This window comes from Ovis canadensis, chromosome 8 (genome assembly GCF_042477335.2).
Source record: "Ovis canadensis isolate MfBH-ARS-UI-01 breed Bighorn chromosome 8, ARS-UI_OviCan_v2, whole genome shotgun sequence".
Classification (NCBI taxonomy): Eukaryota; Metazoa; Chordata; class Mammalia; order Artiodactyla; family Bovidae; genus Ovis; species Ovis canadensis.
Genome location: NC_091252.1, coordinates 97,748,148 through 97,769,100, shown reverse-complemented (window position 1 = coordinate 97,769,100; position 20,953 = coordinate 97,748,148). Strand labels below are relative to the sequence as shown.

General features: G+C 42.1%; 1 protein-coding gene across 2 annotated transcripts in view; it reads right to left on the bottom strand.

Moving 5' to 3' along the window:
- The window catches only part of PACRG (parkin coregulated), a 536,574-nt gene that overhangs the window by 244,482 nt on the left and 271,139 nt on the right, over positions 1–20,953 (bottom strand). For both annotated transcript variants that reach the window (XM_069598880.1, XM_069598879.1), the window contains exon 3: positions 16,205–16,376. In XM_069598880.1, coding sequence (XP_069454981.1) covers positions 16,205–16,376 — 172 coding nt within the window. The remainder of the gene's footprint in view (positions 1–16,204; positions 16,377–20,953) is intronic.

Sequence of the window (20,953 nt, the reverse complement as noted above, 5' to 3'; positions counted from 1 at the left end):
TGCTCTCATGCAGTATTTGTCTGAAGTCTCTAACAGTATTTGAGAGTAAACTTGTCAGTACCGTCCTTTGTCAAAAAGCAGAGGAAGATCGGTTTCTTTGGAGTGGCCTGCTCCCCTGTCCCATACTGCTGACTCAGTTCAACTTGAAGGAATGGGTGACGGTGGAATGACAACCAGATGAAGGAGTTGGCCAGTCTTGGGACCACTCTTGGAGTAAAAGCAAGCGACAATCTGCTGTGACAAGCAGGCATTGCTTCTAAGAGTTAGGGTTATGCTTCTTCCTTTGGTTGAGAAAAGGTGTCTAAGTCTGAACTAGCTTTCAGATAACAGAAGTAGCAGTCTGTGAACAAAGGTAGAGTGCACCCAGGCTATTCACAAAACGAGACAGTTGCAGGGTGTGCTACAAAACAGAAGACGAGGAGATACACTACTTTCCAAAAAAGGAGCTGCCTTTTCCTCCCCAAAGAAGAAATGCTTCTCTGGTGGCTCAGATGGTAAAGCATCTGTCTGCAATGCAGGAGACCCGGGTTCGATCTCTGGGTTAGGAAGTTCCCCTGGAGAAGGAAATGGCAGCCCAGTACTCCAGTATTCTTGCCTGGAAAACCCCATGGACAGAGGAGCCTGGTAGGTTACAGTCCATCGGGTAGCAAAGAGTCGGACACGACTGAGAGACTTCACTTTAAGCTTGACAGCAATATCTGGTACAATTCTAGGACTAATTATTACTATTTAAGCAAGTGATCTGAGAGCTTTCAGGAAGACAGCATGGTTACTAGGAGCCAGTGTGAGCTCTCTGGAATGTCAGGCCAAGCTTATCTCATGCGTTCTAACAAGTTCACTCACAAAAGAGATCATAAAAGACTATATCGCAAGGCATCTGGCAAGAATTCTCTTGAAGGCAAGATACAGAAATGGTTGAAGAATTAAGCACTTTCTTTTTTCCTTATGTTGTGAATAACTGAATTTAGGCAACATGCTCTGATGGTTTAGTATCAACCTGCATTGTCCCTGCTGGAATACTGCAATGGTCCATACTTGACCAAGTCCAATTTCCATCCAACATTTTGACTGTAACTTGGATTAATGTTACAAAATCCAAATCTATTAATTTTTTGATGACCCAGAGTTAGGAAGTCTGTAGAGACATGCCATGAAGGAACACTAAGGAGGTAAAAATAATACTTTACTATTATTACCAACTTGATTTGGCACTGTGCTAAACCTCCAACCTATATGATCTGTGAATCCTTACCAAATGCTTGGGAAGTTTTTTTTTTTCCCAAACCCCTGGGAAAGGTGAAATAATTAATTTATCAAAACCACATAGCTAGTTAATGGCCAGGTTTGCATAAGCCCAAAGCCTGTGCTTATTGTGGTTAGACTCTACTTCTTAGCATCCTACCAAATCCTGATGGATAACAGCCCCAGACTTGGAGCCTGCTCAGGAGAGATGTTCAGAGCTTCTCAGTGAACACAGGCGCTAGCATGGACTTTGAGCAGTCAGACTAGACACCTGTTGGGACCTGAGCTTACGTGTTTGTTCTTGGTGAACAAATCATCCTGATGCAGGTGGGTTTCCTGGCATATTTTGAAAAAAAAAAAATACAGAAACAAAAAAACAAGCAACACTCTGCAGTAGTGCAGTTCCCTGACTAAAGCTCAGCTCTCCTGTGGAAAGATGAAGATAACAATGTGAGGTTTTATCCTGTGTACCCAAAATCTGTCGCCACAGTCCAGTAGAGAATGATGCTGATGGTGATGATAAGGACGACCCTAATGTTTATCACATATGACAGCCTCTGCTAAGAGCTTAAAGTGTACTTTCTCACTTAATCACTAAACTAATCAGTTTTATAAATTCAGCCCCCAAGTGGTGACCTTGTCTGACAGCTGGTATGTATGTGGCAGAGTTAGAGTTCTGAGCGGGGAGGCTGACTTCAGAGTCCTTGCTCTCAACAACACAGGAAGGGCGAGAGAGCGTGTTTGTTCGAGAATGGGAAAGGGACGGCCATAGGCAGTAGATACAGTTTGAAATGCAGTAAGGCTACTTTTAGCTCTTTCCCTCATTCTACTGTGACCTTCTGGCATGGACAGCTGTAATCTCCATCCTCATCATTTTTATTTTGGCTCATTCTGAGTCTTCTTCTCTATTCACGTAGGGGTAGACCTGGTTTTATTCGCCCTCATGGTTCTGGAAGGAATTTTTCTTCTGGCAAGTGAGCAGGTAACTAAATGCCTCTGAGAATATCTAGCCTCTGCCTCAGGCTACTATCACCTTGTGTCCACTCCCACATTATTTACATTGTAGGACTTCACGCAGAGGGACACCAGGTTTTGCATCATGATGCTCTTTGATGGAGAATTAAAGGCAGTAAGGCAACTGACAGGCTAAGCGGGAGAGAAACGGACAGAGAGGAAGGACAGTGAGTAGCTTCCTCCAGGCAGCTGGACTTCACAGCCCCACCGGGGGCCATGACGACGCATATCCAACACGACATGTCCCTCAGGAAGAGCCTGCTGATCATGCTACAGGGCATTTCCTCGCAACTTCCACCAGTGACCACAGCAACTCTTTAGGGGTGTGCATCAATCTCCCGAACTTGAGAAGATGCACCAATCTGTACAACACGGTGCAGCCATCACTAGACCCCAGAAGCCAGGCCCACATTCTCCAGCAGCCACGCTAGTCTCCAGAGACCACAGAGAAGCACGGGCTTTAGTACCACCTGCTGAAGCTCCCTCAGAAAAGGGGGGATTCCAGATTCCACGGCCCTCAGTAGCCAGGAATTCCCATTTGGGAGCGTCAGTTTGCTTAGTCGGATACGACTGAGCGACTTCACTTCCACTTTTCACTTTCATGCATTGGAGAAGGCGATGGCAACCCACTCCAGTGTTCTTGCCTGGAGAATCCCAGGGACGGGGGAGCCTGGTGGGCTGCCGTCTATGGGGTCGCACAGGGTCGGACACGACTGAAGCGACTTAGCAGCAGCAGCAGCAGATGCTTGGTGTGCAAGAGATGCTTCTGCCATAGAACTCCTGGTCTTCTGAGAAGCTAACTCTTTCACTCCCACTAAGCTGCACTGTGCAGAGGTCACATGGCACATGGAACTGAGTCAGTCAGTCAGGTCTGTGTGTCCACTCCCCTTGACCACAGTCCTAAGCTGGGCGTGTGCCCCGAGCTGGTGCAGTCATGGTGCATCTTTGACTCTTATTCTTTCTGGAAATTAAGGGACAGTGACACTTGTTCTTTCCCACTGGTATAAATAGGAAAGCATGTAGTCTCAGGATCTACTTGGAGTATCCTGAGGCCAAAAAGCGAGCCAGCTTTAAGATGACCACGGATGAAACAGAGCCAGAGTGACCCTGACAAACCACCAACGTTAAACCAGCCCTGAGAGGAGACCCAGGACTGTCCAATCAGTCAGTCGTGTCGGACTCTTTGCGAACCCATGGACTGCAGCACGCCAGGCCTGCCTGTCCATCACCAACTGCCGGAGCATGCACAAACTCATGTCCATTGAGTCAGTGATGCCATCCAACCATCTCATCCTCTGTTGTCCCCTTCTCCTCCTGTCCTCAATCTTTCCCAGCATCAGGGTCTTTTCCAATGAGTCAGTTCTTCGCATCAGGTGGCCAAAGGATAGTTCAGCTATGTGAATTTATTAAGCAAACCTGACTATGATAATTTTAATTCGTTTTCTTTTTTGTGTCTTGTAACCAAAATAATCCTATGTAATACACCCTTTTTACATATTTTGGAACAAATTATGTATTTTCTTCTTAAATTAAAAAATTACTACATTTTATCATTTTAAAAATAATTCACCCATAAAATTTCAAGAGATATAAGTAAAATTATTAGATCATAAAAATAGTGCATTTCAATTGGACTTGCTTTCTGATTAAATAGAATTCTCAAAATAATTTTTGCATGTGATCTCATATTTTATCTTTCCTTAGTATATTTTTTCTCAATGAGCATTCTTTAAAAAGACCAATTTTGCTTTTGAAAATGTTATTGTTTAAATTGCTTCAGCTGAGTCTGTGCATGTTTGTCCTTTATAGCTGGGTGACCTCGACTCATTAGAGCTCTCCTAATGAGGCCACTGTTTAATGTCCTGTCTATTTGTAGATCAGTGATATTTCTGTAATTCTTTAGCAGCCAGATCACCTTGCCTCCTAGTGGACCATCTCACACATGGATGTTAGTGCTCACAAACAGAAGGCATCACATAAAACAATGTAGATGAATAAACAATTACTCTCACTACTTAAATAATTCCTCTAATAAGTGGAAAGCATTATATCATTATACGCTTTATTTGTTTCATATTAAGGATTCTTATGAGGTGGTTTTTATATAATATGCAGTACAATGGCAACCGTAAATGGCCACTTCATGCTTTTGACTATGATACCTATACAAATTTCAGTATGGACAGCAGGAATGTACCTGATTAATTTTGAAAATATTGATATTTTGATGCATCTACTGTATACTAGACAGTGCATTCGATGACGTGAAAGTCAAAGTGTTAGTTGGTCAGTTGGTCCGACTCCTTGCCACCCCATGAACTGTAGCCTGCCAGGCTCCTCTGTCCATGGAATTCTCCAGGCAAGAATTCTGCAGTGGGTTGCCATTTCTTTCTCCAGGGGATCTTCCCAAATCAGGGATCGAACTCATGTCTCCTGTGTCTCCTGCACTGGCAGGCAGGTTTTTACCATCTGAGTGGGTATATATTACTTTCTAACGTTATATTCTAAATGACATAACAGAGAAAGATACAAAGTTCTGTAGGAACAGGAGGACAGGGTGTGGAGAGGACTAGAGTTGAGAGTAGGGAGAGAGAGAAGAATCAAAAGATCTCAAAACAATTCCTATTGGAAGTGGGTTTTTAGGGCTTCCCTGGTGTCTCAAATAAAGAATCCAGCTGCAGTGCAGAAGACTCAGGTTCTTCTGGGTCGCGTTGGGAGGATCTCCTGGAGAAGGGGATGGTTACCACCCACTTCAGTATTCTTGCCTGGAGGCTACAGTCCATGGGGTCACAAAGAACTGGACACAACCGAGTGACTAACACTCACACTTTAGGCATTTGTTAATGTGTGAGAATGGGTGTGCTTCCAAAGTGAGCAAAGACACACAATTAGAAAAGCACAAGAGAAGTTCTATAGCACAATCAGTTTGGCTAGAGAATGGGGTGCATGAAGGAAAACAGAAAGAAACTAAGTCAAGAACATAATACACAGCCTGATACCTAATGGGACCCCTTGACTGTCGTGCCAAAGAATGGCAAGTAGGCAGAAGCCGGATGGGAGTCCCTCCCTGCAAGATGCAAGTGTGCTAGGTCAGACTCATGAGCTGAAAGGTTTTGTCTCTCTAAAAACTAAGCTGTGTGTCCTGAGGCAGAAGGAAACAGAAGGTACACTTAATTGAGGTATCAGAGAACAGAGTTTTGGGCTCGCAGAGCATGAAAAAAAATTAGAGGAGGGAATTCTGGAAGATAGAGACCTACAGATGAAGTAAACAAAAAAATCTGCATGGAAATTCTGCCTGAGCTGATCTCTAAGGATGACACACCTGAGAGAGATCCCAGTAGGCATGGAAACTGAGCAGAAGTTGGAAGATGAAAGAACTTAGCCGGCTGTTCACCACAGGGAAGACAAAGTTTAGAGTTTGTGTTTAGCAGGTTAACTGTCCATTAGAATTAGAACTGACACTCTTTAAAGGAAACAGAATCCAGAGTCTCCCCCATTTATTAGTCATGATATCCATGGCAGAATTATAACATTCTGGCCTCTAAGCAACTATAGTGAAGAGAACGCCTCCATCACCACTAACCTGCAGGAGGCGTGCAGCCGATGTGAGAAACGGAACTTTAAGTCACTTACTGTTTTAAGCTTTTCATTTTGGAGACTGGTTGTTATTTCCTCATAACCTAGCCTTCTCTGATTGAAAAAAAAATTAAAGATTCCCTCTATCATATTAAGAGAATTTCCTTCTATTCTTCAGTTCAGTTGAGTCGCTCAGTCATGTCCAACTCTTTGCGACCCCATGAATCGCAGCAAGCCAGGCCTCCCTGTCCATCACCATCTCCCGGAAGTTCACCCCAACTCATGTGCATCGAGTCGGTGATGCCATCCAGCCATCTCATCCTCTGTTGTCCCCCTCTCTTCCTGCCCCCAGTCCTTCCCAGCATTGGGGTCTTTTCCAATGAGTCAGCTCTTCACATGAGGTGGCCAAAGTATTGGTGTTTCAGCCTCAGCATCAGTCCTTCCAATGAATACCCAGGACTGGTCTCCTTTAGGATGGACTGGTCGGATCTCCTTCTATTCTTAGTTTGTTTTAAAAATAGAAATGGGTGTTGAATTTTATCAAATGCTTTTTACCATCATTTGAGATGCTTGATTTTTACCCTTTAATACACAAATATAAACACCATTAACTGATTCTACTAATGTTAAGCCAATCTTATCTTCCTGAAATAAAACCAAGTTTGTCATGAGATACAAATAATTTTTACATATCAATAGATTCAGTTTGCTAGTAATTTTGTTGAGAAATTTTTCATTAATATTTATGAATGAGATTGTCGTGGAAGATTCCTTCTTGTAATTTCTTGTAATGTCCTTGTTGGTAGAAAGTGATGTTGCATCATAAAAGGATATAAAATCTAAAGTCTCTGTTTTCATTATCTGGGAAAATTTGAGGAAGATTTAAACTATTTTTTCCATTAAGTCTTTGGCACAACTAACCAAGCCTTCTATTATCTCTGCATGAGGAATTTTAATTACAAATTTGATTTCTTCACCTGACATACTACCCTGTGTACTTTAACTTATTTTTTATCTTTCAGGTTTTAGTGTCAGTTTTGGTAAGTTACATATTCCAAAAACTTGACCATTTAATTGAAATTCCAAAGTTTTAGGGATAAAGTTGTTTATAATATACTATCAACATATCCTATCAATGTCTGTAGGGCCTAAATAACACTCCCTTTTTCACTTCTGACATTGGCTATTTTTGCCTTTTTTTTTCACTTTTTTATTGATTAACTTTTACAAGTGTTTATCAATTGTATAAATCATGTCAGGAAACCAATCAGTGTTCAGTTTTAATGCTCTCACTTACATGACCGTATCCTATTTTAATCTTACTGTGCCTTTATACTAATATTTATTCTTCCTTTGACTTTCTTTTATTGTTCTCCCTGTCATTTATTGAGAGGGATACTTAATTTACTGTTTTCCTTGTTTATCTTTTTTTATAACATGTTTAAAGCTACATATTTCCTTCTAATCCTATTTTACTATCTCATATGTGTTAAATATTTTAATACATTTTTGTAATATTTTAATGTAATATTTTTGTAAGTTTTTAATATGTAATTTATGTGATATTTTAATCATTATGCAGTTAGAATACTTAATAATTTCATTACAATTTCTTATGTGACTCATGGGGTATGTAAAAGTATGTGTCAATTTCAAAATATACGCGAATGTTTTAGTTATTGATTTAAAACAAAGGCTCTCTAACATACATCGCATTTTGGTTCTATAACCTCCTTTGTATGCTTTCCATGCTTTGATATTTCTTGAGGTTTGTTTTATGGCGTGGGGTCTGGCTAATTTTTATAACTATTCTCTACGCGTCTAAAAAGTGTCGCTTGTGGCGGATGTGGCACGGGGCTTTGTAACGAAGAGAAGATGCTCAGGGGATCCAGATAGGATTCAGCTCCCCAGGCCCACCATTTTGCAGCTGTATGACATGGACATTTTTCTTACATTCCACATGCCTCAGTTCTGTCACCTGTGAAATGAGGATTATAGTAGCTAGACTGAATAATATGATTTGAATCCTATCTGGATAAACCAACTGCATTGAAGATGTGGTGTATACATACATGATAGAATATTATTCAGCCATAAAACAAATACAATTTTGACATTTGCCGAAACATGAATGGACCTAGAGGATATTGTGCTTAGTGAAACAAGTCAGAGAAAGACATATCTGTATGTTAGCAGTTATCCATGGAACCTAAAAATAAAACAGAACAGTGAACATAACAAAGTGGAAACAAACTCGCAGATAAAGAGAACAAACCAGTGGTTAATAATGGGGAGAAGGAAGGCGGAGGGGTGAGACGGGTGTATTGTATTCAGAGAGACAAAGTACATGTATAAAATAAATAAGCTGCAAGGATATGCTGTACAGCATAGGGAATAAAGCTAACATTTTGTAACAACTTGAAATGGAGTATAACCTGTAAAAATACTGAATCACTATACTGTATACCTGAAACCAAGATAAAATTGCAAGTCAGCTATAATTCAATACAAAATTTAAAACATATAAACCTAAAGTTAAATAGGGCTTCCCTGGTGTCTCAGCTGGTAAAGAATCTGCCTGCAATGCAGGAAACCCTGGTTCGATTCCTGGGTCGGGAAGATAACGCTGGAGAAGGGATAGGCTACCGACTCCAGTATTCTTGGGCTTCCCTGGTGGCTCAGATGGTAAAGAATCCAGCCTGCAATGCGGTAGACCTGGGTTCAATCCCTGGGTTTGGAAGATCCACTGGGTTGGGAAGTTAAATAGAAATAAGGTGAGACTTTAAAAAAATAGTATAAAACATAAAATATAGAAACCACTGGCTGGCAATAAACTAGAGAGAAAATATAAATGCATACTATTATCCTCATTTTATAGATGAAGCAACAATGTTACATGGAGGAAAGCAACTCACCTCAGGTCATGTGGCAACACGTGGCAGGTTTATAAGCTGCGCAGTCTGATTACATAGAAGCTACTCACAACTAGTACACCATCCTATTGATCTATACCCAGGAGTGGGAAAGTCATAAAAGCTAGTAAAAAGGAAGTTAATTGGTAACTGAATGAGGGGGGAAAGGATATAATGAGTTAGGAAGGAAAAAAAATAGACACCCAAATCCTACAAATCTATAGTAAATATTCACGGAGAAATAAAAGAATGGGCATAATGTACTGATAAAAGAAGGGAACAAAATACTATTTAAAAAGAACAATGAGAATAAGGTAAAATTAGATAATTAACACATTATCCAATCATATTTCTGGGAGATAAAGTCAAGGAAATTCCCCAGGAAGTAGAACTAAGACAGAGTTGGAAAATATGAGCAAAAGGCTAACAAAATGAGAGAATCAGCCCACAAGGTGCAAGGTATTGTAGCAGGAATTACAGCAGAGAAGTAAGAGAGAGTGGAGGGAGAGCATCATTAAAGGAATAATACATGAAAAGCTTCTAGGGCTGGAAGACATATGTCTCTAAACCGAAACTTCCCAGGACAATGAATGAAAACACAGCCACATCAAAGCCTATCAACGTGAAATTTCACATTACCAGAGATGAAGAGCACAGCCAGGAAGCTCTCGGAGACTGTGGGGAATGAGCCACAGGCAAGAGGCTGGAAACAGGTGAAAATCAAGACTTTCAAAGCAGTGTGAGGACCTGGAAGGCAGCACAGACATGGCCTCAAAATTCTGGATGAAAACGATTTTCAATGTGGCCAAACTAATAAGTGTGATGGTAGACTTTTCCGATAAGCAAGGGCTGAAAATATACACCTTTCACATACTCATAAGAAACTTTTGGAAGATGTGCATTTCAAAACATAAGGAGGAAAATAGGGCAAACAGCTATGCAAAAAAGAGGTCAAACAGGAAAGAGGAATAAGGAAAAGAGGCAGAAAGGGGGAGGGCATGAGGGGTAACTCCAGGGACAGAAAGGGAATTGATGAGTTGCCTGATGCTCTGAAAACGGGGAAAAGAACGTTCATTTCCTAGATCCTGAAGTATTTGGGAAAAAAAAAAAAAGCAAGCAGGCTTCTCAGGTGGTAAAGAATACACAGTCCAGTGCAGGAGATGCAAGTGACTAGGGTTTGATCCCTGGGTATACACAAAACAAGCAAACAAAATGAGAGGCAATGATCAATACCGAGGAAAGTAAGTTGCCTAAGAGAAAAATGGAATCACAGAAATTGTGTGATTTGCAGTGGACGGTTGTTTGCTATTCAGTCTCTCAGTCGTGTACAGCTCTTTGTGACCCGATGACGGCAGCACGCCAGGCTCCCCTGTCCTCCACCGTCTCCCAGAGTTTGCTCCAATTCATGTCCATTGAGTCAGTCATGCTATCCAACCATCTCATCCTCTGCCACCTCCTTCTCCTCCTGCCTTCAATCTTTCCCAGCATCAGTATCTTTTTCCAATGAGTCGGCTCTTTGCCATCAGGTGGCCAAAGTTTTGAAGCTTCAGCTTTAGCCTCAGTCCTTCCAACAAATATTCAGGGTTGATTTCCTTTAGGATTGACTCGTTTGACATCCTTGCTGTCCCAAAGGACTCTCAAGAGTCTTCTCCAAAACCATAGTTCAAAAGCAACTACGTCATCATAAGAGTGAAACAATTGATTACTGATTTATACAAAACTTGCACAAAACGATATTGAAAGGCTTGAGGAAGAAAGAAGGCAAGTTTGGGTAAGAGAGGCAACGTCTTACCATTGTTCCATGTGTGATAGCCCCCTCAAGAACCATATTGTTGGAACAATCAGACAGTGGGAACTCTCTCTCAAAAGAAGTTTTCAAACCAAGGCTCTTTTCTTGCGATAAGTGATTATTTCTCCTGCGTATTTGTGATCATCACGGATTATTTGATTTTCCTTTTGTCATCTTCTTCTTATTATTATTTCTGCATGCTCCTTTGGCTTTTTTCAAACAGTTGTTGCCTTATTGACAGTGTTTCATTTTCTCCTTAGTACTTCATCTGATGAGCTTCCCTGGTGGCTCTGACGGTAAAGAATCTGCCTGTAATGCGGGAGACCTGGGTTCAATCCTTGAGCTGGAAATATCGCCTGGAGGAGGGCATGGCAACCCACTCCAGGATTCTTGCCTGGAGAATCCCATGGACAGAGAAGCCTGGCGGGCTACAGTCCATGGGGTCACAAAGAGTCGGACCCGACTGAGCGACTAAGCATAGCACAGTACTTCATCTGATATATCACCTATTTTAATCTACTGATAGATACTTTTAGGGTCTAAAAATCAAACTTTATGCTTCTTTAATTAGTCACATCATGAATGAAGCAGTTTTCCAGATTTATTACATACAAGAAAGTGATCATGCCTCTGTCTTCTATCAGCTCATTTCCCGACTTGCTCTCAAGCCCAGAGTCTTGCAGCAGGGTCTGAGGAGTTCCGGCATAACCTTGACCCCACAGCCTTGCCTTGACCCCACAGCAGCAGTCTCAACTGGGGGTTTGCTAGAGATGTAGCATCTCAGGTCCGCTTCACATCTACTGATTGTGGAACCTTCATTATCCTGGGGTCTGAAAACTACTCATGTGAGCAGTAAAGCCGGGAAGTGGTGCTTTAGAAGGTAGGCAGTCCCCTTGGTTTGGTAGAGATTGTACATAGATTTTAGGGCTCAAGGTCAGGCCATGGAGGAAGGACTCTGACTCTCTCTCAATCAAGAGGTTTGCTCTTTTTCCGGAAGCACAAAATATCAGTCTAGCAGCTGATTGTTCTTCCAGAACACGATGTCATCACACAGCCCAGAGGGTCATGTCAACAGCATCTTTATTGTGAATATTTTTATCAATGTAAATTCAACTTCTTTACACAGATGAAACTTTTCATTAAATTCTACTTTTCTAAAAAAAAATTAAAATAACTACTCCTGCCTTCTTTTTCCCCCCAATACAGCTTTTAATTTAAATGTTTAAGTGTTATTTGCTTTCATATGTAAAGAGAGCTTATATTCAGATTTTGTTTTCCACAAACCAATTTGAAATTTAATTTTCATGGCTGATGTATTTGCTTTCACATTTTAACTTTATTTTGTGCTTTTGGCTCTTAGCACCTCCTTGCCACCTACTCAATTTCCTTCTTTCAATGTATAGACTCTTTAAATATTTTTATCTTCTCCATTGACTCTGAAGGTTTACACCCAAAGTCTCTGGATTTTTTTGTTGTTGTTGCCACATAATATACAAAATAATTATTTGACATTTCATGCAGTTTTGAAACTCTTTCCCATCAACTATTTAAACCTAACTCTACATTTAGTGACTCTTAATGCAACTTGCTTTTCAAACGGTGACATCCTCATTTCTGGATTCTTAACTTGGCTTTACTCTCAGTGTTACAGCACGTCCACGGTTACCTTTTGTATGAAGGACAGGTGGGCATTACGCTCACCGAGTCCATCCGTCTTCTTCTCCTTTTTCTTAAACCAGTTTCCGTTCAGTTTATTACATCGCGCCTTTTCACGCAGATGAGCAAATGCACATATGTTATTTCTCCGCCAACTCTCACTGCTCTCTGGAATTTACTCTTACAAAAATCGCTTAGCCCGTGCTATTTGTTATTTCTTTGTGTGTACCATCTTCCCCCCTCTCCAGATGTTTTTCTTTGTAGTGAACCTTTTCTACCTGCAAAACAAGGGCCACTTTTTAGCTCTGAAAGCTCCTTTCCATCCCCCTCACCATCATCTCTTTCCCTGTTGTTTTGGTGGCCCCCTGGGGACCTCCTGTAACTCTGAGCTCCTGCCGGTGTCCGCCGTTCTCCACTTTATGCTCGCTCCTCACGCTGCTTGTCATCCTTGTCCTTTCTAAGGGTGGTTCTCAAGGCGGTGGTCTCCGTGTACCGTTCCATGTTGTGCGGTTGATGACTTTCTGTGCCTCTGGGGAATGCTGATTCTGCTGTAATGTCTTCAGTTTTCCTTTTGCCACTCAGCGTTGGCTTATTTTCATGTGAGTCTGGCCTCATCTTGTGAATTTCTCCCTTATCTTTCTGAATCCTGAGGATGTCAAACACATTTGTACGAGTTTCTTCTGGGTCCTAGGCAAAATGCTGTTGAGGTATTATTTTTTCTTTTTCTGTGATAATTCATGTTTTCTTCCCTGTGGGTAGCAACTTGTTTTGAATGGCTCCCATGTGGCTGGGTTATTGTTACTGTTCTTGCTTTGGTCGAAGAGAGAGAGTTCTCAACCCCTGCAGGTTGGTCTTGGAGCCTCCTGGTCCCCCGGCTGCTAGGGGAACCCCCTTCCGCATTCACAAGGCAAAGTTTCCAGTGGCTTCTTCCTGGGATTGCTCTGCTGGATTCGGATGGACTCATGTTCTCTTCACTGGATGGAGTGTACGGAAGTCTACAGTGCAGTCTGGATTGCTCAGAGGGTCCCTCCCACTTCCTCCTTGCCTCCGACGTTTTGATGTTGCTTTAGCAATCAATGCTCCATCGCAACACCGAATAGTCTATACTGGGGATTTTTTGTACTTTTTGACCCAGAATAACTCAAGAAGGTAGAAAAGAGACTGTGGGAGGTGGAAGGGGAACACCATAGTGATGCCCTAAAGCCTCATAAAGGGAGCAAGGTATTAAATGAATGTCCACCGTTCCCGTCATTACTTGATGACCCCACTTGGGGTCTTGAGCCAAGGAGAAAAGAAGATAGTGAAATGTCTTCCTATCCCTTTTTATATCAGAAATTGTAGAGACACTGAATGTGACCATTTCTCTTTATAGTATTATCAATCTTTTATTTAGTTGAAATAAACCCGAGATTCTAGAAATACATAGGCAGTTAATCCCATTTACAGCTTCACAGGGAGTTTATATATTTTGCTTTGCCTTCAAAAATATTCATTATCTCTGAATTAGAATTCAAGAAAAGCTGTTAAAGAACTTCTAGCTGATGGTGGTGGTAAGGTTAACTTTTGCCCTGGAATGAGTCCAAATCTTCCTAGTAGTGTGGTCTGAAAATAAGGTACATACGGCCGTGATAAGTTACGCCAGTTACGTGCATCAGCCTGCCTCTGGTTCAACCTGAAACATGTAGCTTACAAACGCAAGGGCTTTTCACACTGCGCTGGAACCGTGCATGACCTCGCATAGTTAGTCACTGTTCTTTGCTGAGAGAAGTTTGCCTTTCAGTGAAGCAGACCAATTGAGAAGAAGCAAGTTGAGTGAGATTTCAGGGTAAGTGTATAGTAGCAGAAGCCCAGGATGGCAAACAAGGATATCTCCCGAGAGAGATTTTCATTGCTTCTGGAACCTTAAATGATCAAATCCATGCATATTAATAGTTACATGCTATTGATGTTTGGTGGCTAACTTGTGTCTAACTGCTTGCAACCCCATGGACTGTAAGCGCGCCGGACTGGAACAAGTTGCCATTTCCACCTCGAGGGGTCTTCCCGACCCAGGGATGGAACCTGAGTCTCACGCGTGTTGGCAGGTGGATTCTCTACCACCGAACGTGACCATTCCCTGACAGGTCACGTTTACTGCGTTCTTCATGTTCTCACTCATCAGTAAATGACCTCTAGGGTGTGGTCATGTACTTAGAACACATCTCTTCTCTCTTAACTCACTGAAGTATTTTCAAAACACTTAGATGAAGTAAGATTGAAAATCCTTTCACCTTGCCCTGCAATATGCTATTTTGGGATGTTTTATTTGCAAATGGTATAATCAAAGTATTACTTAGAAACTCTCTTTCTGCCCTTCAGCGTTTTCATCACGCCTAGGAGGGGGAGACTGCTGAGGAGGCAGAGATCCCAACGTGAAAAGCTTATTGTCAAGAAAAGAACAGATTTTGGAAATTGCGGCCGTTCTGATGGGTGCAGGAGAAAAGGATAATGCACTTTCAAGATAGTTCCTGGGTAGAATGTTCTGGGCCTTTTGTGTTTATCAATAAAACTGGTACATCATTTTCAGAAGATGTAGCATTTCAACTAGGATTTAATATATTTAAAAATCATGACTTGTTGGAAAGAATAAATCACTCCTGGAAAAGGTTTCAATATAACTCAGGATTATATATCCTTCCAGAAGGCCTTTAAAGATCAGCCCCTTCACTCAGCTGATGCATGGGTGGAAACGAAAATTGGTTTTTAATAAAGTTGGCTCAGACAGTAAAGAATCTGCCTGCAATGTGGGAGACTGTGTTCAATCCCTGGACTGGGAAGATCCCCTGGAGAAGGGAATGGCAACCCACTCCAGTATTCTTGCCTGAAGAATCCCATGGACAGAGGAGCCTGGTGGGCTACAGTCCACGGGGCTGCAAACAGTCAGATGTAACAGAGTGACTAACACTTTCTTCTTTCACAGCAGGCCGCACTGCCCTCTTATTTGGCTTCACTTTCTATGTCTTGGTGGAAATTGGGAGTGGTCAGTCACGGATCTCTTAGAGAAAGACATGAGAGCAAGTTTTTAAGCTGACTTGATTTAAGCAGTGATGGAAGCGCTGTCCCAAAATAGGGAATTCTGATGCCACTTTGAAGTGAAGTCGCTCAGTCGTGTCTGACTCTCTGCGACCCCATGGACTGTAGCCCACCAGGCTCCTCTGTCCATGGGATTTTCCAGGCAATAGTACTGGAGTGGATTGCCATTTCCTTCTCCAGCGGATCTTCCCGACCCAGGGATCGAACCCGGGTCTCCCGCATGGTAGACAGATGCTTTTACCATCTGAGCCACGAGGGTGAAATCAATAAAACAGTGGCCACAGGTCAGATTAAGTTATCTAGACTGTGGGGAATAAACGCTCCCGTCCTGAGCTATCTTGTTCTTGTTTCTGTCAAACCCCACGGCAAGACCTACCCCTGAGACGGTGAGTTGGGGGGTGGGGCGTGGGGTGGTGGTGCCCCGTATCCAGGAGACCAGGCAGGCGTCCTGCCCATCACCCTAGGCAGTGGTCCATCCTGGAGCCGCGAGTGAGTGGAACTAGGGATGGGGAAGCAAGACTTGCTCATTCCGTGTGCCATGGGGCAGCCAGGCCCAGATCCAGTGGGTGAAATGCCTGGGGCCGCCCTGGCTGGGAAGGGGTGGGCTTTCCTCTGCCCCTGAGCTGCTCAGGGGCGCTGACCCCTGCTTTTACTCAGCAGCACTGACAAAAGCGGGAGCATCCGCAATAGGGCAGGTGGGCAGCCATGGGGCAGGCAGAGTCTGGGGGCCTTCGGGGGCCGGGCCCGGCCACTGGGACTGGAGGAGCCCTGATGGGACATGTTAGGATATCTGGAGTTTCTGGCCCCGAAAGTCAGTTTATAAAAATTTCTGCAAAACCTGGGGATAAACCCTCAGTCTGTTGGGTCTTATTGCTTAATTAGCGAGTTGTCAGGAAGTGGCAGCATATAAACTGAGTGATGCTGTTTTCACCTGTTCACTTACTTTTTATCGGGATAATGAGCTGTGGAATGACAGGAAGAATCTTGTTCCCTCCGTGTTCCAGCATGTCGTGGATTCCTTGCCGAGCGAAAAACTCATAGGGAAATGTCATTTCACAGAGCCCATCAAAAAACAGAGGCAGATAATGATGGTAATCCAGCTTCTCAATTTCTACCTGAAAGGAGAGAGAGAGAAAAAAAAAATGTCATGTGAAAACAAGAGTAAGGCAAAGCGTGGCTGAGCCAACTGAGAAGCTGTCACCAACTTAGGAGAAGTAAGGTCTTCAGAACTTCAGGAAGATTTTCTTAACCAGCTCATCTAATGACCGGAAGTATACTGCCATGTCTTTAATCTAGAAATGAGGTTAAAATCATCACTATTTAAATCTTACCAGATTAAAATCATCATCTACATTGGGAGCATTTTAGTATTTTGTGGGGAAGGGGGGTCCTAGATTAATTTTTTTTTACCACTTGGCACAAAGGCAATACTGAAAAGGGGTTCAAGAAACCCATGGTATGTATACTGAAAAGATTTAAAATGGGGGAAAAAAACAGCTGAGAAGAAAGAGATTAGCATTTGAATTTCCAAAAACAAGAATCTAATTGCACATTAATATATCTTATGATATATGTCTTTTCAGGACCTGGTAAATATGAAAGTGAAGGGTAAAATATGATCCCATGGACGTCTCCTGGAGCTGGGTGTCAAGAAGAATGTTGGGGCCCTCAAGAAAAAAATGGGAAAGACAGACATTAGGCTGAACTTAAATAGGCCATTGACACATGAAAATTAAAATATTCCAAATCTCTCCTCTGTTTCTTCTGGGGGCAGAGATATATCTCTTTTCCACCTCTATATACTTCACTCTCAATAATGTCTACATGACCTCCTGTCCAGACCTTTGCAGTTGTATCAAGCACCAAAAGGAATGGGAACAAAAATTCCAGAAGAGAGAAATGAGATGGTACGCTGGGAGCCGTTCACGCATAGATTTGATCTAGCCCAGACTCTCTACTGGGTGGCATAGCCATGACCTGACTTAGTACCGCAGGTGACAGACTGGGTGGTGAGATCACGGATGGACAGAAGGCAATAGACTAGGGTTGTGGGTGTCACGCGCCTTCAGGCAAAGGATGCACTGTTCCCAGGAAGACGTGCAAATTTCCCCGGTTTTCAAGTCCTCACGAAAGCACCCAGCTTCCAATTATCACCGTAAGTAAGTGAGGATTCCATCAGGACCTCAGAGAAACCCTTTTACGTTAGGAAGTTTTCAGAGCCTCCACTTCTTGCCCAGAATTCTGGAGTGTCTATCCTGCCTGCCCCTGGTGTGAATAACAGATAATAACTCCTCCACACTTCTGAGTGCTTACCATGAGTTTGGGTGAATCAAATGTCCTAAAATTCCCCAAGTGGGAGGTCTGTCTCCAGACTGCTCGTGAATTACCAGCTAACTAAGGAAGTAAGCACTCAAGATTTGAATGTTCATGTCCTTTTGGAAGTAGGGCTTGGAAAATAAATCCTAAATGGAGGTATATATAGATATAAATTTTACTTTGTATTGCTTGGATGATTGTAAAATTTGCTTTATTCATAGTATAAGTTTATGAAGTTTATATTTAATACTAAACTTCTCAAGGATTTTTGTGTATTTGAAAACATTTTAGAGCGCTATTTTTCACAATTTAAAAAAATCAATGCATCATTCAGCTCCAAAAAGTACAGTGTGGTTGTCTACAGTTTTACCTTCTAACCTAATTTTATAATGTGTCTCCTGTACTATATTTTTTAATTTTTTGCTAAATCTTTTTAAACCCATTGTTGCTTTTTACATATGTCTCTTATAAAAGAGCAAATCATTACATTTTGTACTTTAATATGAGCTAAGATTTTGTATTTTAATATATGTCTGGTTAATGTCTGTCATCTTAATTTTTGATCTCTGAATATTACTTTTCGCTTACTTTTTCCTTTCAATTTTGTAGTTTTGTTATATGGATTGTTTTATTTACATTTTGGTGTGTGATGTCTTTAAAGACAAAATAGCCTGTATAAATATTTCATTGCAACTATGTTACAGCTTTCTCTAACATTTAAAAAATGTATGTATCTTATTGAAGTAAGTTAAAAATATCCTACTAAGATAACTGACATGCCCATTTTTCCTTGGAATTTTGTTGATTTTTTTTTTTTTTTTGGTATGATTTGGAGCAACGACTCCAACATCAACAATAGCACCAATGAAAATGTCATTTTACGGTACCAGACACTACTGTGAATACTTATGTGTATTAGTTCACTTAATCCTCATAACAGCTCTAAGTATGTACATGCTCTGGCGCTCAGTCATGTCTGACTCTTTGCGATCCCCTGGGCTGTAGCCCTCCAGGATCCTCTGTCCATGGGATTCTCAAGGCAAGAATACTGGACTGAGTAGCCACTTCCTCCTCCAGGGGATCTGCCTGACCCAGGGACCGAACTTGTCTCCCCTGTCTCCTGCACTGGAAGGTCAATTTTTCACCACTGAGCTGGCTGGGAGGACCAACAGCTCTAAGAGGTAGGTATTATTGACATCTCAATTTTCAATATGAGGAAACTGAGGCACAGAGAGGTTTAATAACTTGCCTAAGGTTTGCAGCTAGTTAGTGATAGAACTGGGCTCCAAACCCAAGCAGGCTGGCTGCAGGGCAAGATACTACTTCTTAGGCCTTTTGTTAAGAGTATCGAAGTTCAGCATTACTATAATCTCCCTTTATCCTCTTGTCTCTGTCTTCTTTATCATTATTAATGCAGTTTGTCTTAGTCTAATTGAATAATAATTTTGCTATCACTAGTTTATCTACTATACCTTTTTCTATCCTTTCGCTTTCTTCCTCCTGTGATTTATATAACATGTAGCATTATATATATATTATATATATATATGGGGGTTGACAATAAGCTTTTATTTTTATCCTATTTAAATTTTTTATTGGAGCACACTTGCCTCACCATGCTGCGTTAGTTTCTACTGTGCAGCAAAGTGAATCAGCCTTACATATACATGTACCCCCTCTTTTTTGGATTTCCTTCCCATTTAAGTCACCATCGAGCTGCAGAGAGCAATGAGAAGAATTCCCTGTATTTTAAGAGTATCTTTTCTAAGTACCTCATAGCTGGATGTGTTTTTTTCCTCTCCTGTTTTACATTGCATATTCAAATGACGGATTCCAAGAATGCACATGATTTCAAAAGTTTTAAAAAAGAAAGAAAAGCAAAGCAAAGGGAGAAGCGATACGGGAAGGAAAAGAAAAGAGAGCGCTTGAAAGGCAGCAACACTGAGTGAAGGACTGCGAGAGATTGAGGAAGAAAAAAAGAGGACCTCCACGTCTTTACCTCCTCCTAGCACAGATGGTATAATCTGCCTGCAACGCGGGAGACCTGGGTTCGATCCCCGGGTCGGGAAGATCCCCTGGAGAAGGAAATGGCACCCCACTCCAGTGTTATTGCCTGGAGAATCCCATGGACGGAGGAACCTGGCGGGCTACAGCCCACGGGGTCGCAAAGAGTCAGACACGACTGAGCGACTTCACTTTTGAGCACATTGACCACAGCAGTTCTTTCATATCAGAAATTCTCATCTTGGAAGTTCTTCTTCTGGCCTGTTTATCAATTATTTGGCATGTCTATTTCACTAAGATCTATTGTCTTAATAATGGAATAACAACTTGCCATCATATTTTGAGGATGGAAACTTCTTAAAACTCTAGACATGTTGCTACTTGCCACAGGGTAATTTTTTACACATAACTTTCTTTCCTGTTTACATATCCTCCAAGGTTTCTTCTTTATCATTATAACATTGTTTCAGTTGATGAATTTGGCCTAGGCCTTAGGAACATTCTTACATTCCATTTGCAATCAGGAACTCTGTGTGTATTTGTTTTGTTTTGAATGATCTATCTGAAATGATGTATCTGACTTGGCTCTACTGTATTTTTCTTTTTATCCGAAGAGTTCCTTCTCATTACCACATGATTTTCACAGTTTTCCACAATAAAGGTGTCTGTGCTTCTTTACCCTCCTTCTCGCTGTAACCCACTACCCTATGGCTTCGCTGCTCTCACTTCTACCCAGGGCCCTGGTGACCTTCACTCTGCCCAGTGCTCCGGCCCCTTTGCGGCTCTCATCAGCATGGCACAGTTGATCTAGTGACGATGCCTTCCCCAGGCCTCCTGACAGCGTGCCCCTATCACTGCGGTTCATCCTTGATCTCCCTCCTTCAAATTCTGCATCCAATCCATCAGAAGGTAGATGGATTCTCTCTCCAAACAGATGCTTAGTTCACTCACTTTTCCACAGTTTTATTTACTACCCGCTTAGCCTAAGCCCCCAACCTTCCTTACCTGGATTACTGCAACAGCCTCTAACTAATCTCCTCTTTGGGCTTTTCCTTCCTGCTTCCTTTCTCTGCACATTTGTGTCTTGACCTGCTGTGGCCCCTGACCAAGGTCCCGCCAGGGCCTCCCTGACCAGTTGTTCCCGTCTCTCCACATCGCCCTTCTGCAGCGCTGTTCCCTGGACAGATGGTGACTTTTCTTTCCCCTCTCCTTCCTCCTTAGAGACGCTCTCTGAATGCACCCTTCCTTTCCTTTCCAGACCTCTCAGTCGCTGACCACTCCCTTTCATCCAGACTTCAGTCCACCGAGGCCCTCTCACCACTGCCTACTGCTCTGTTTGATTTTCTCTGGGGCTCTTATCATTTATTTATCG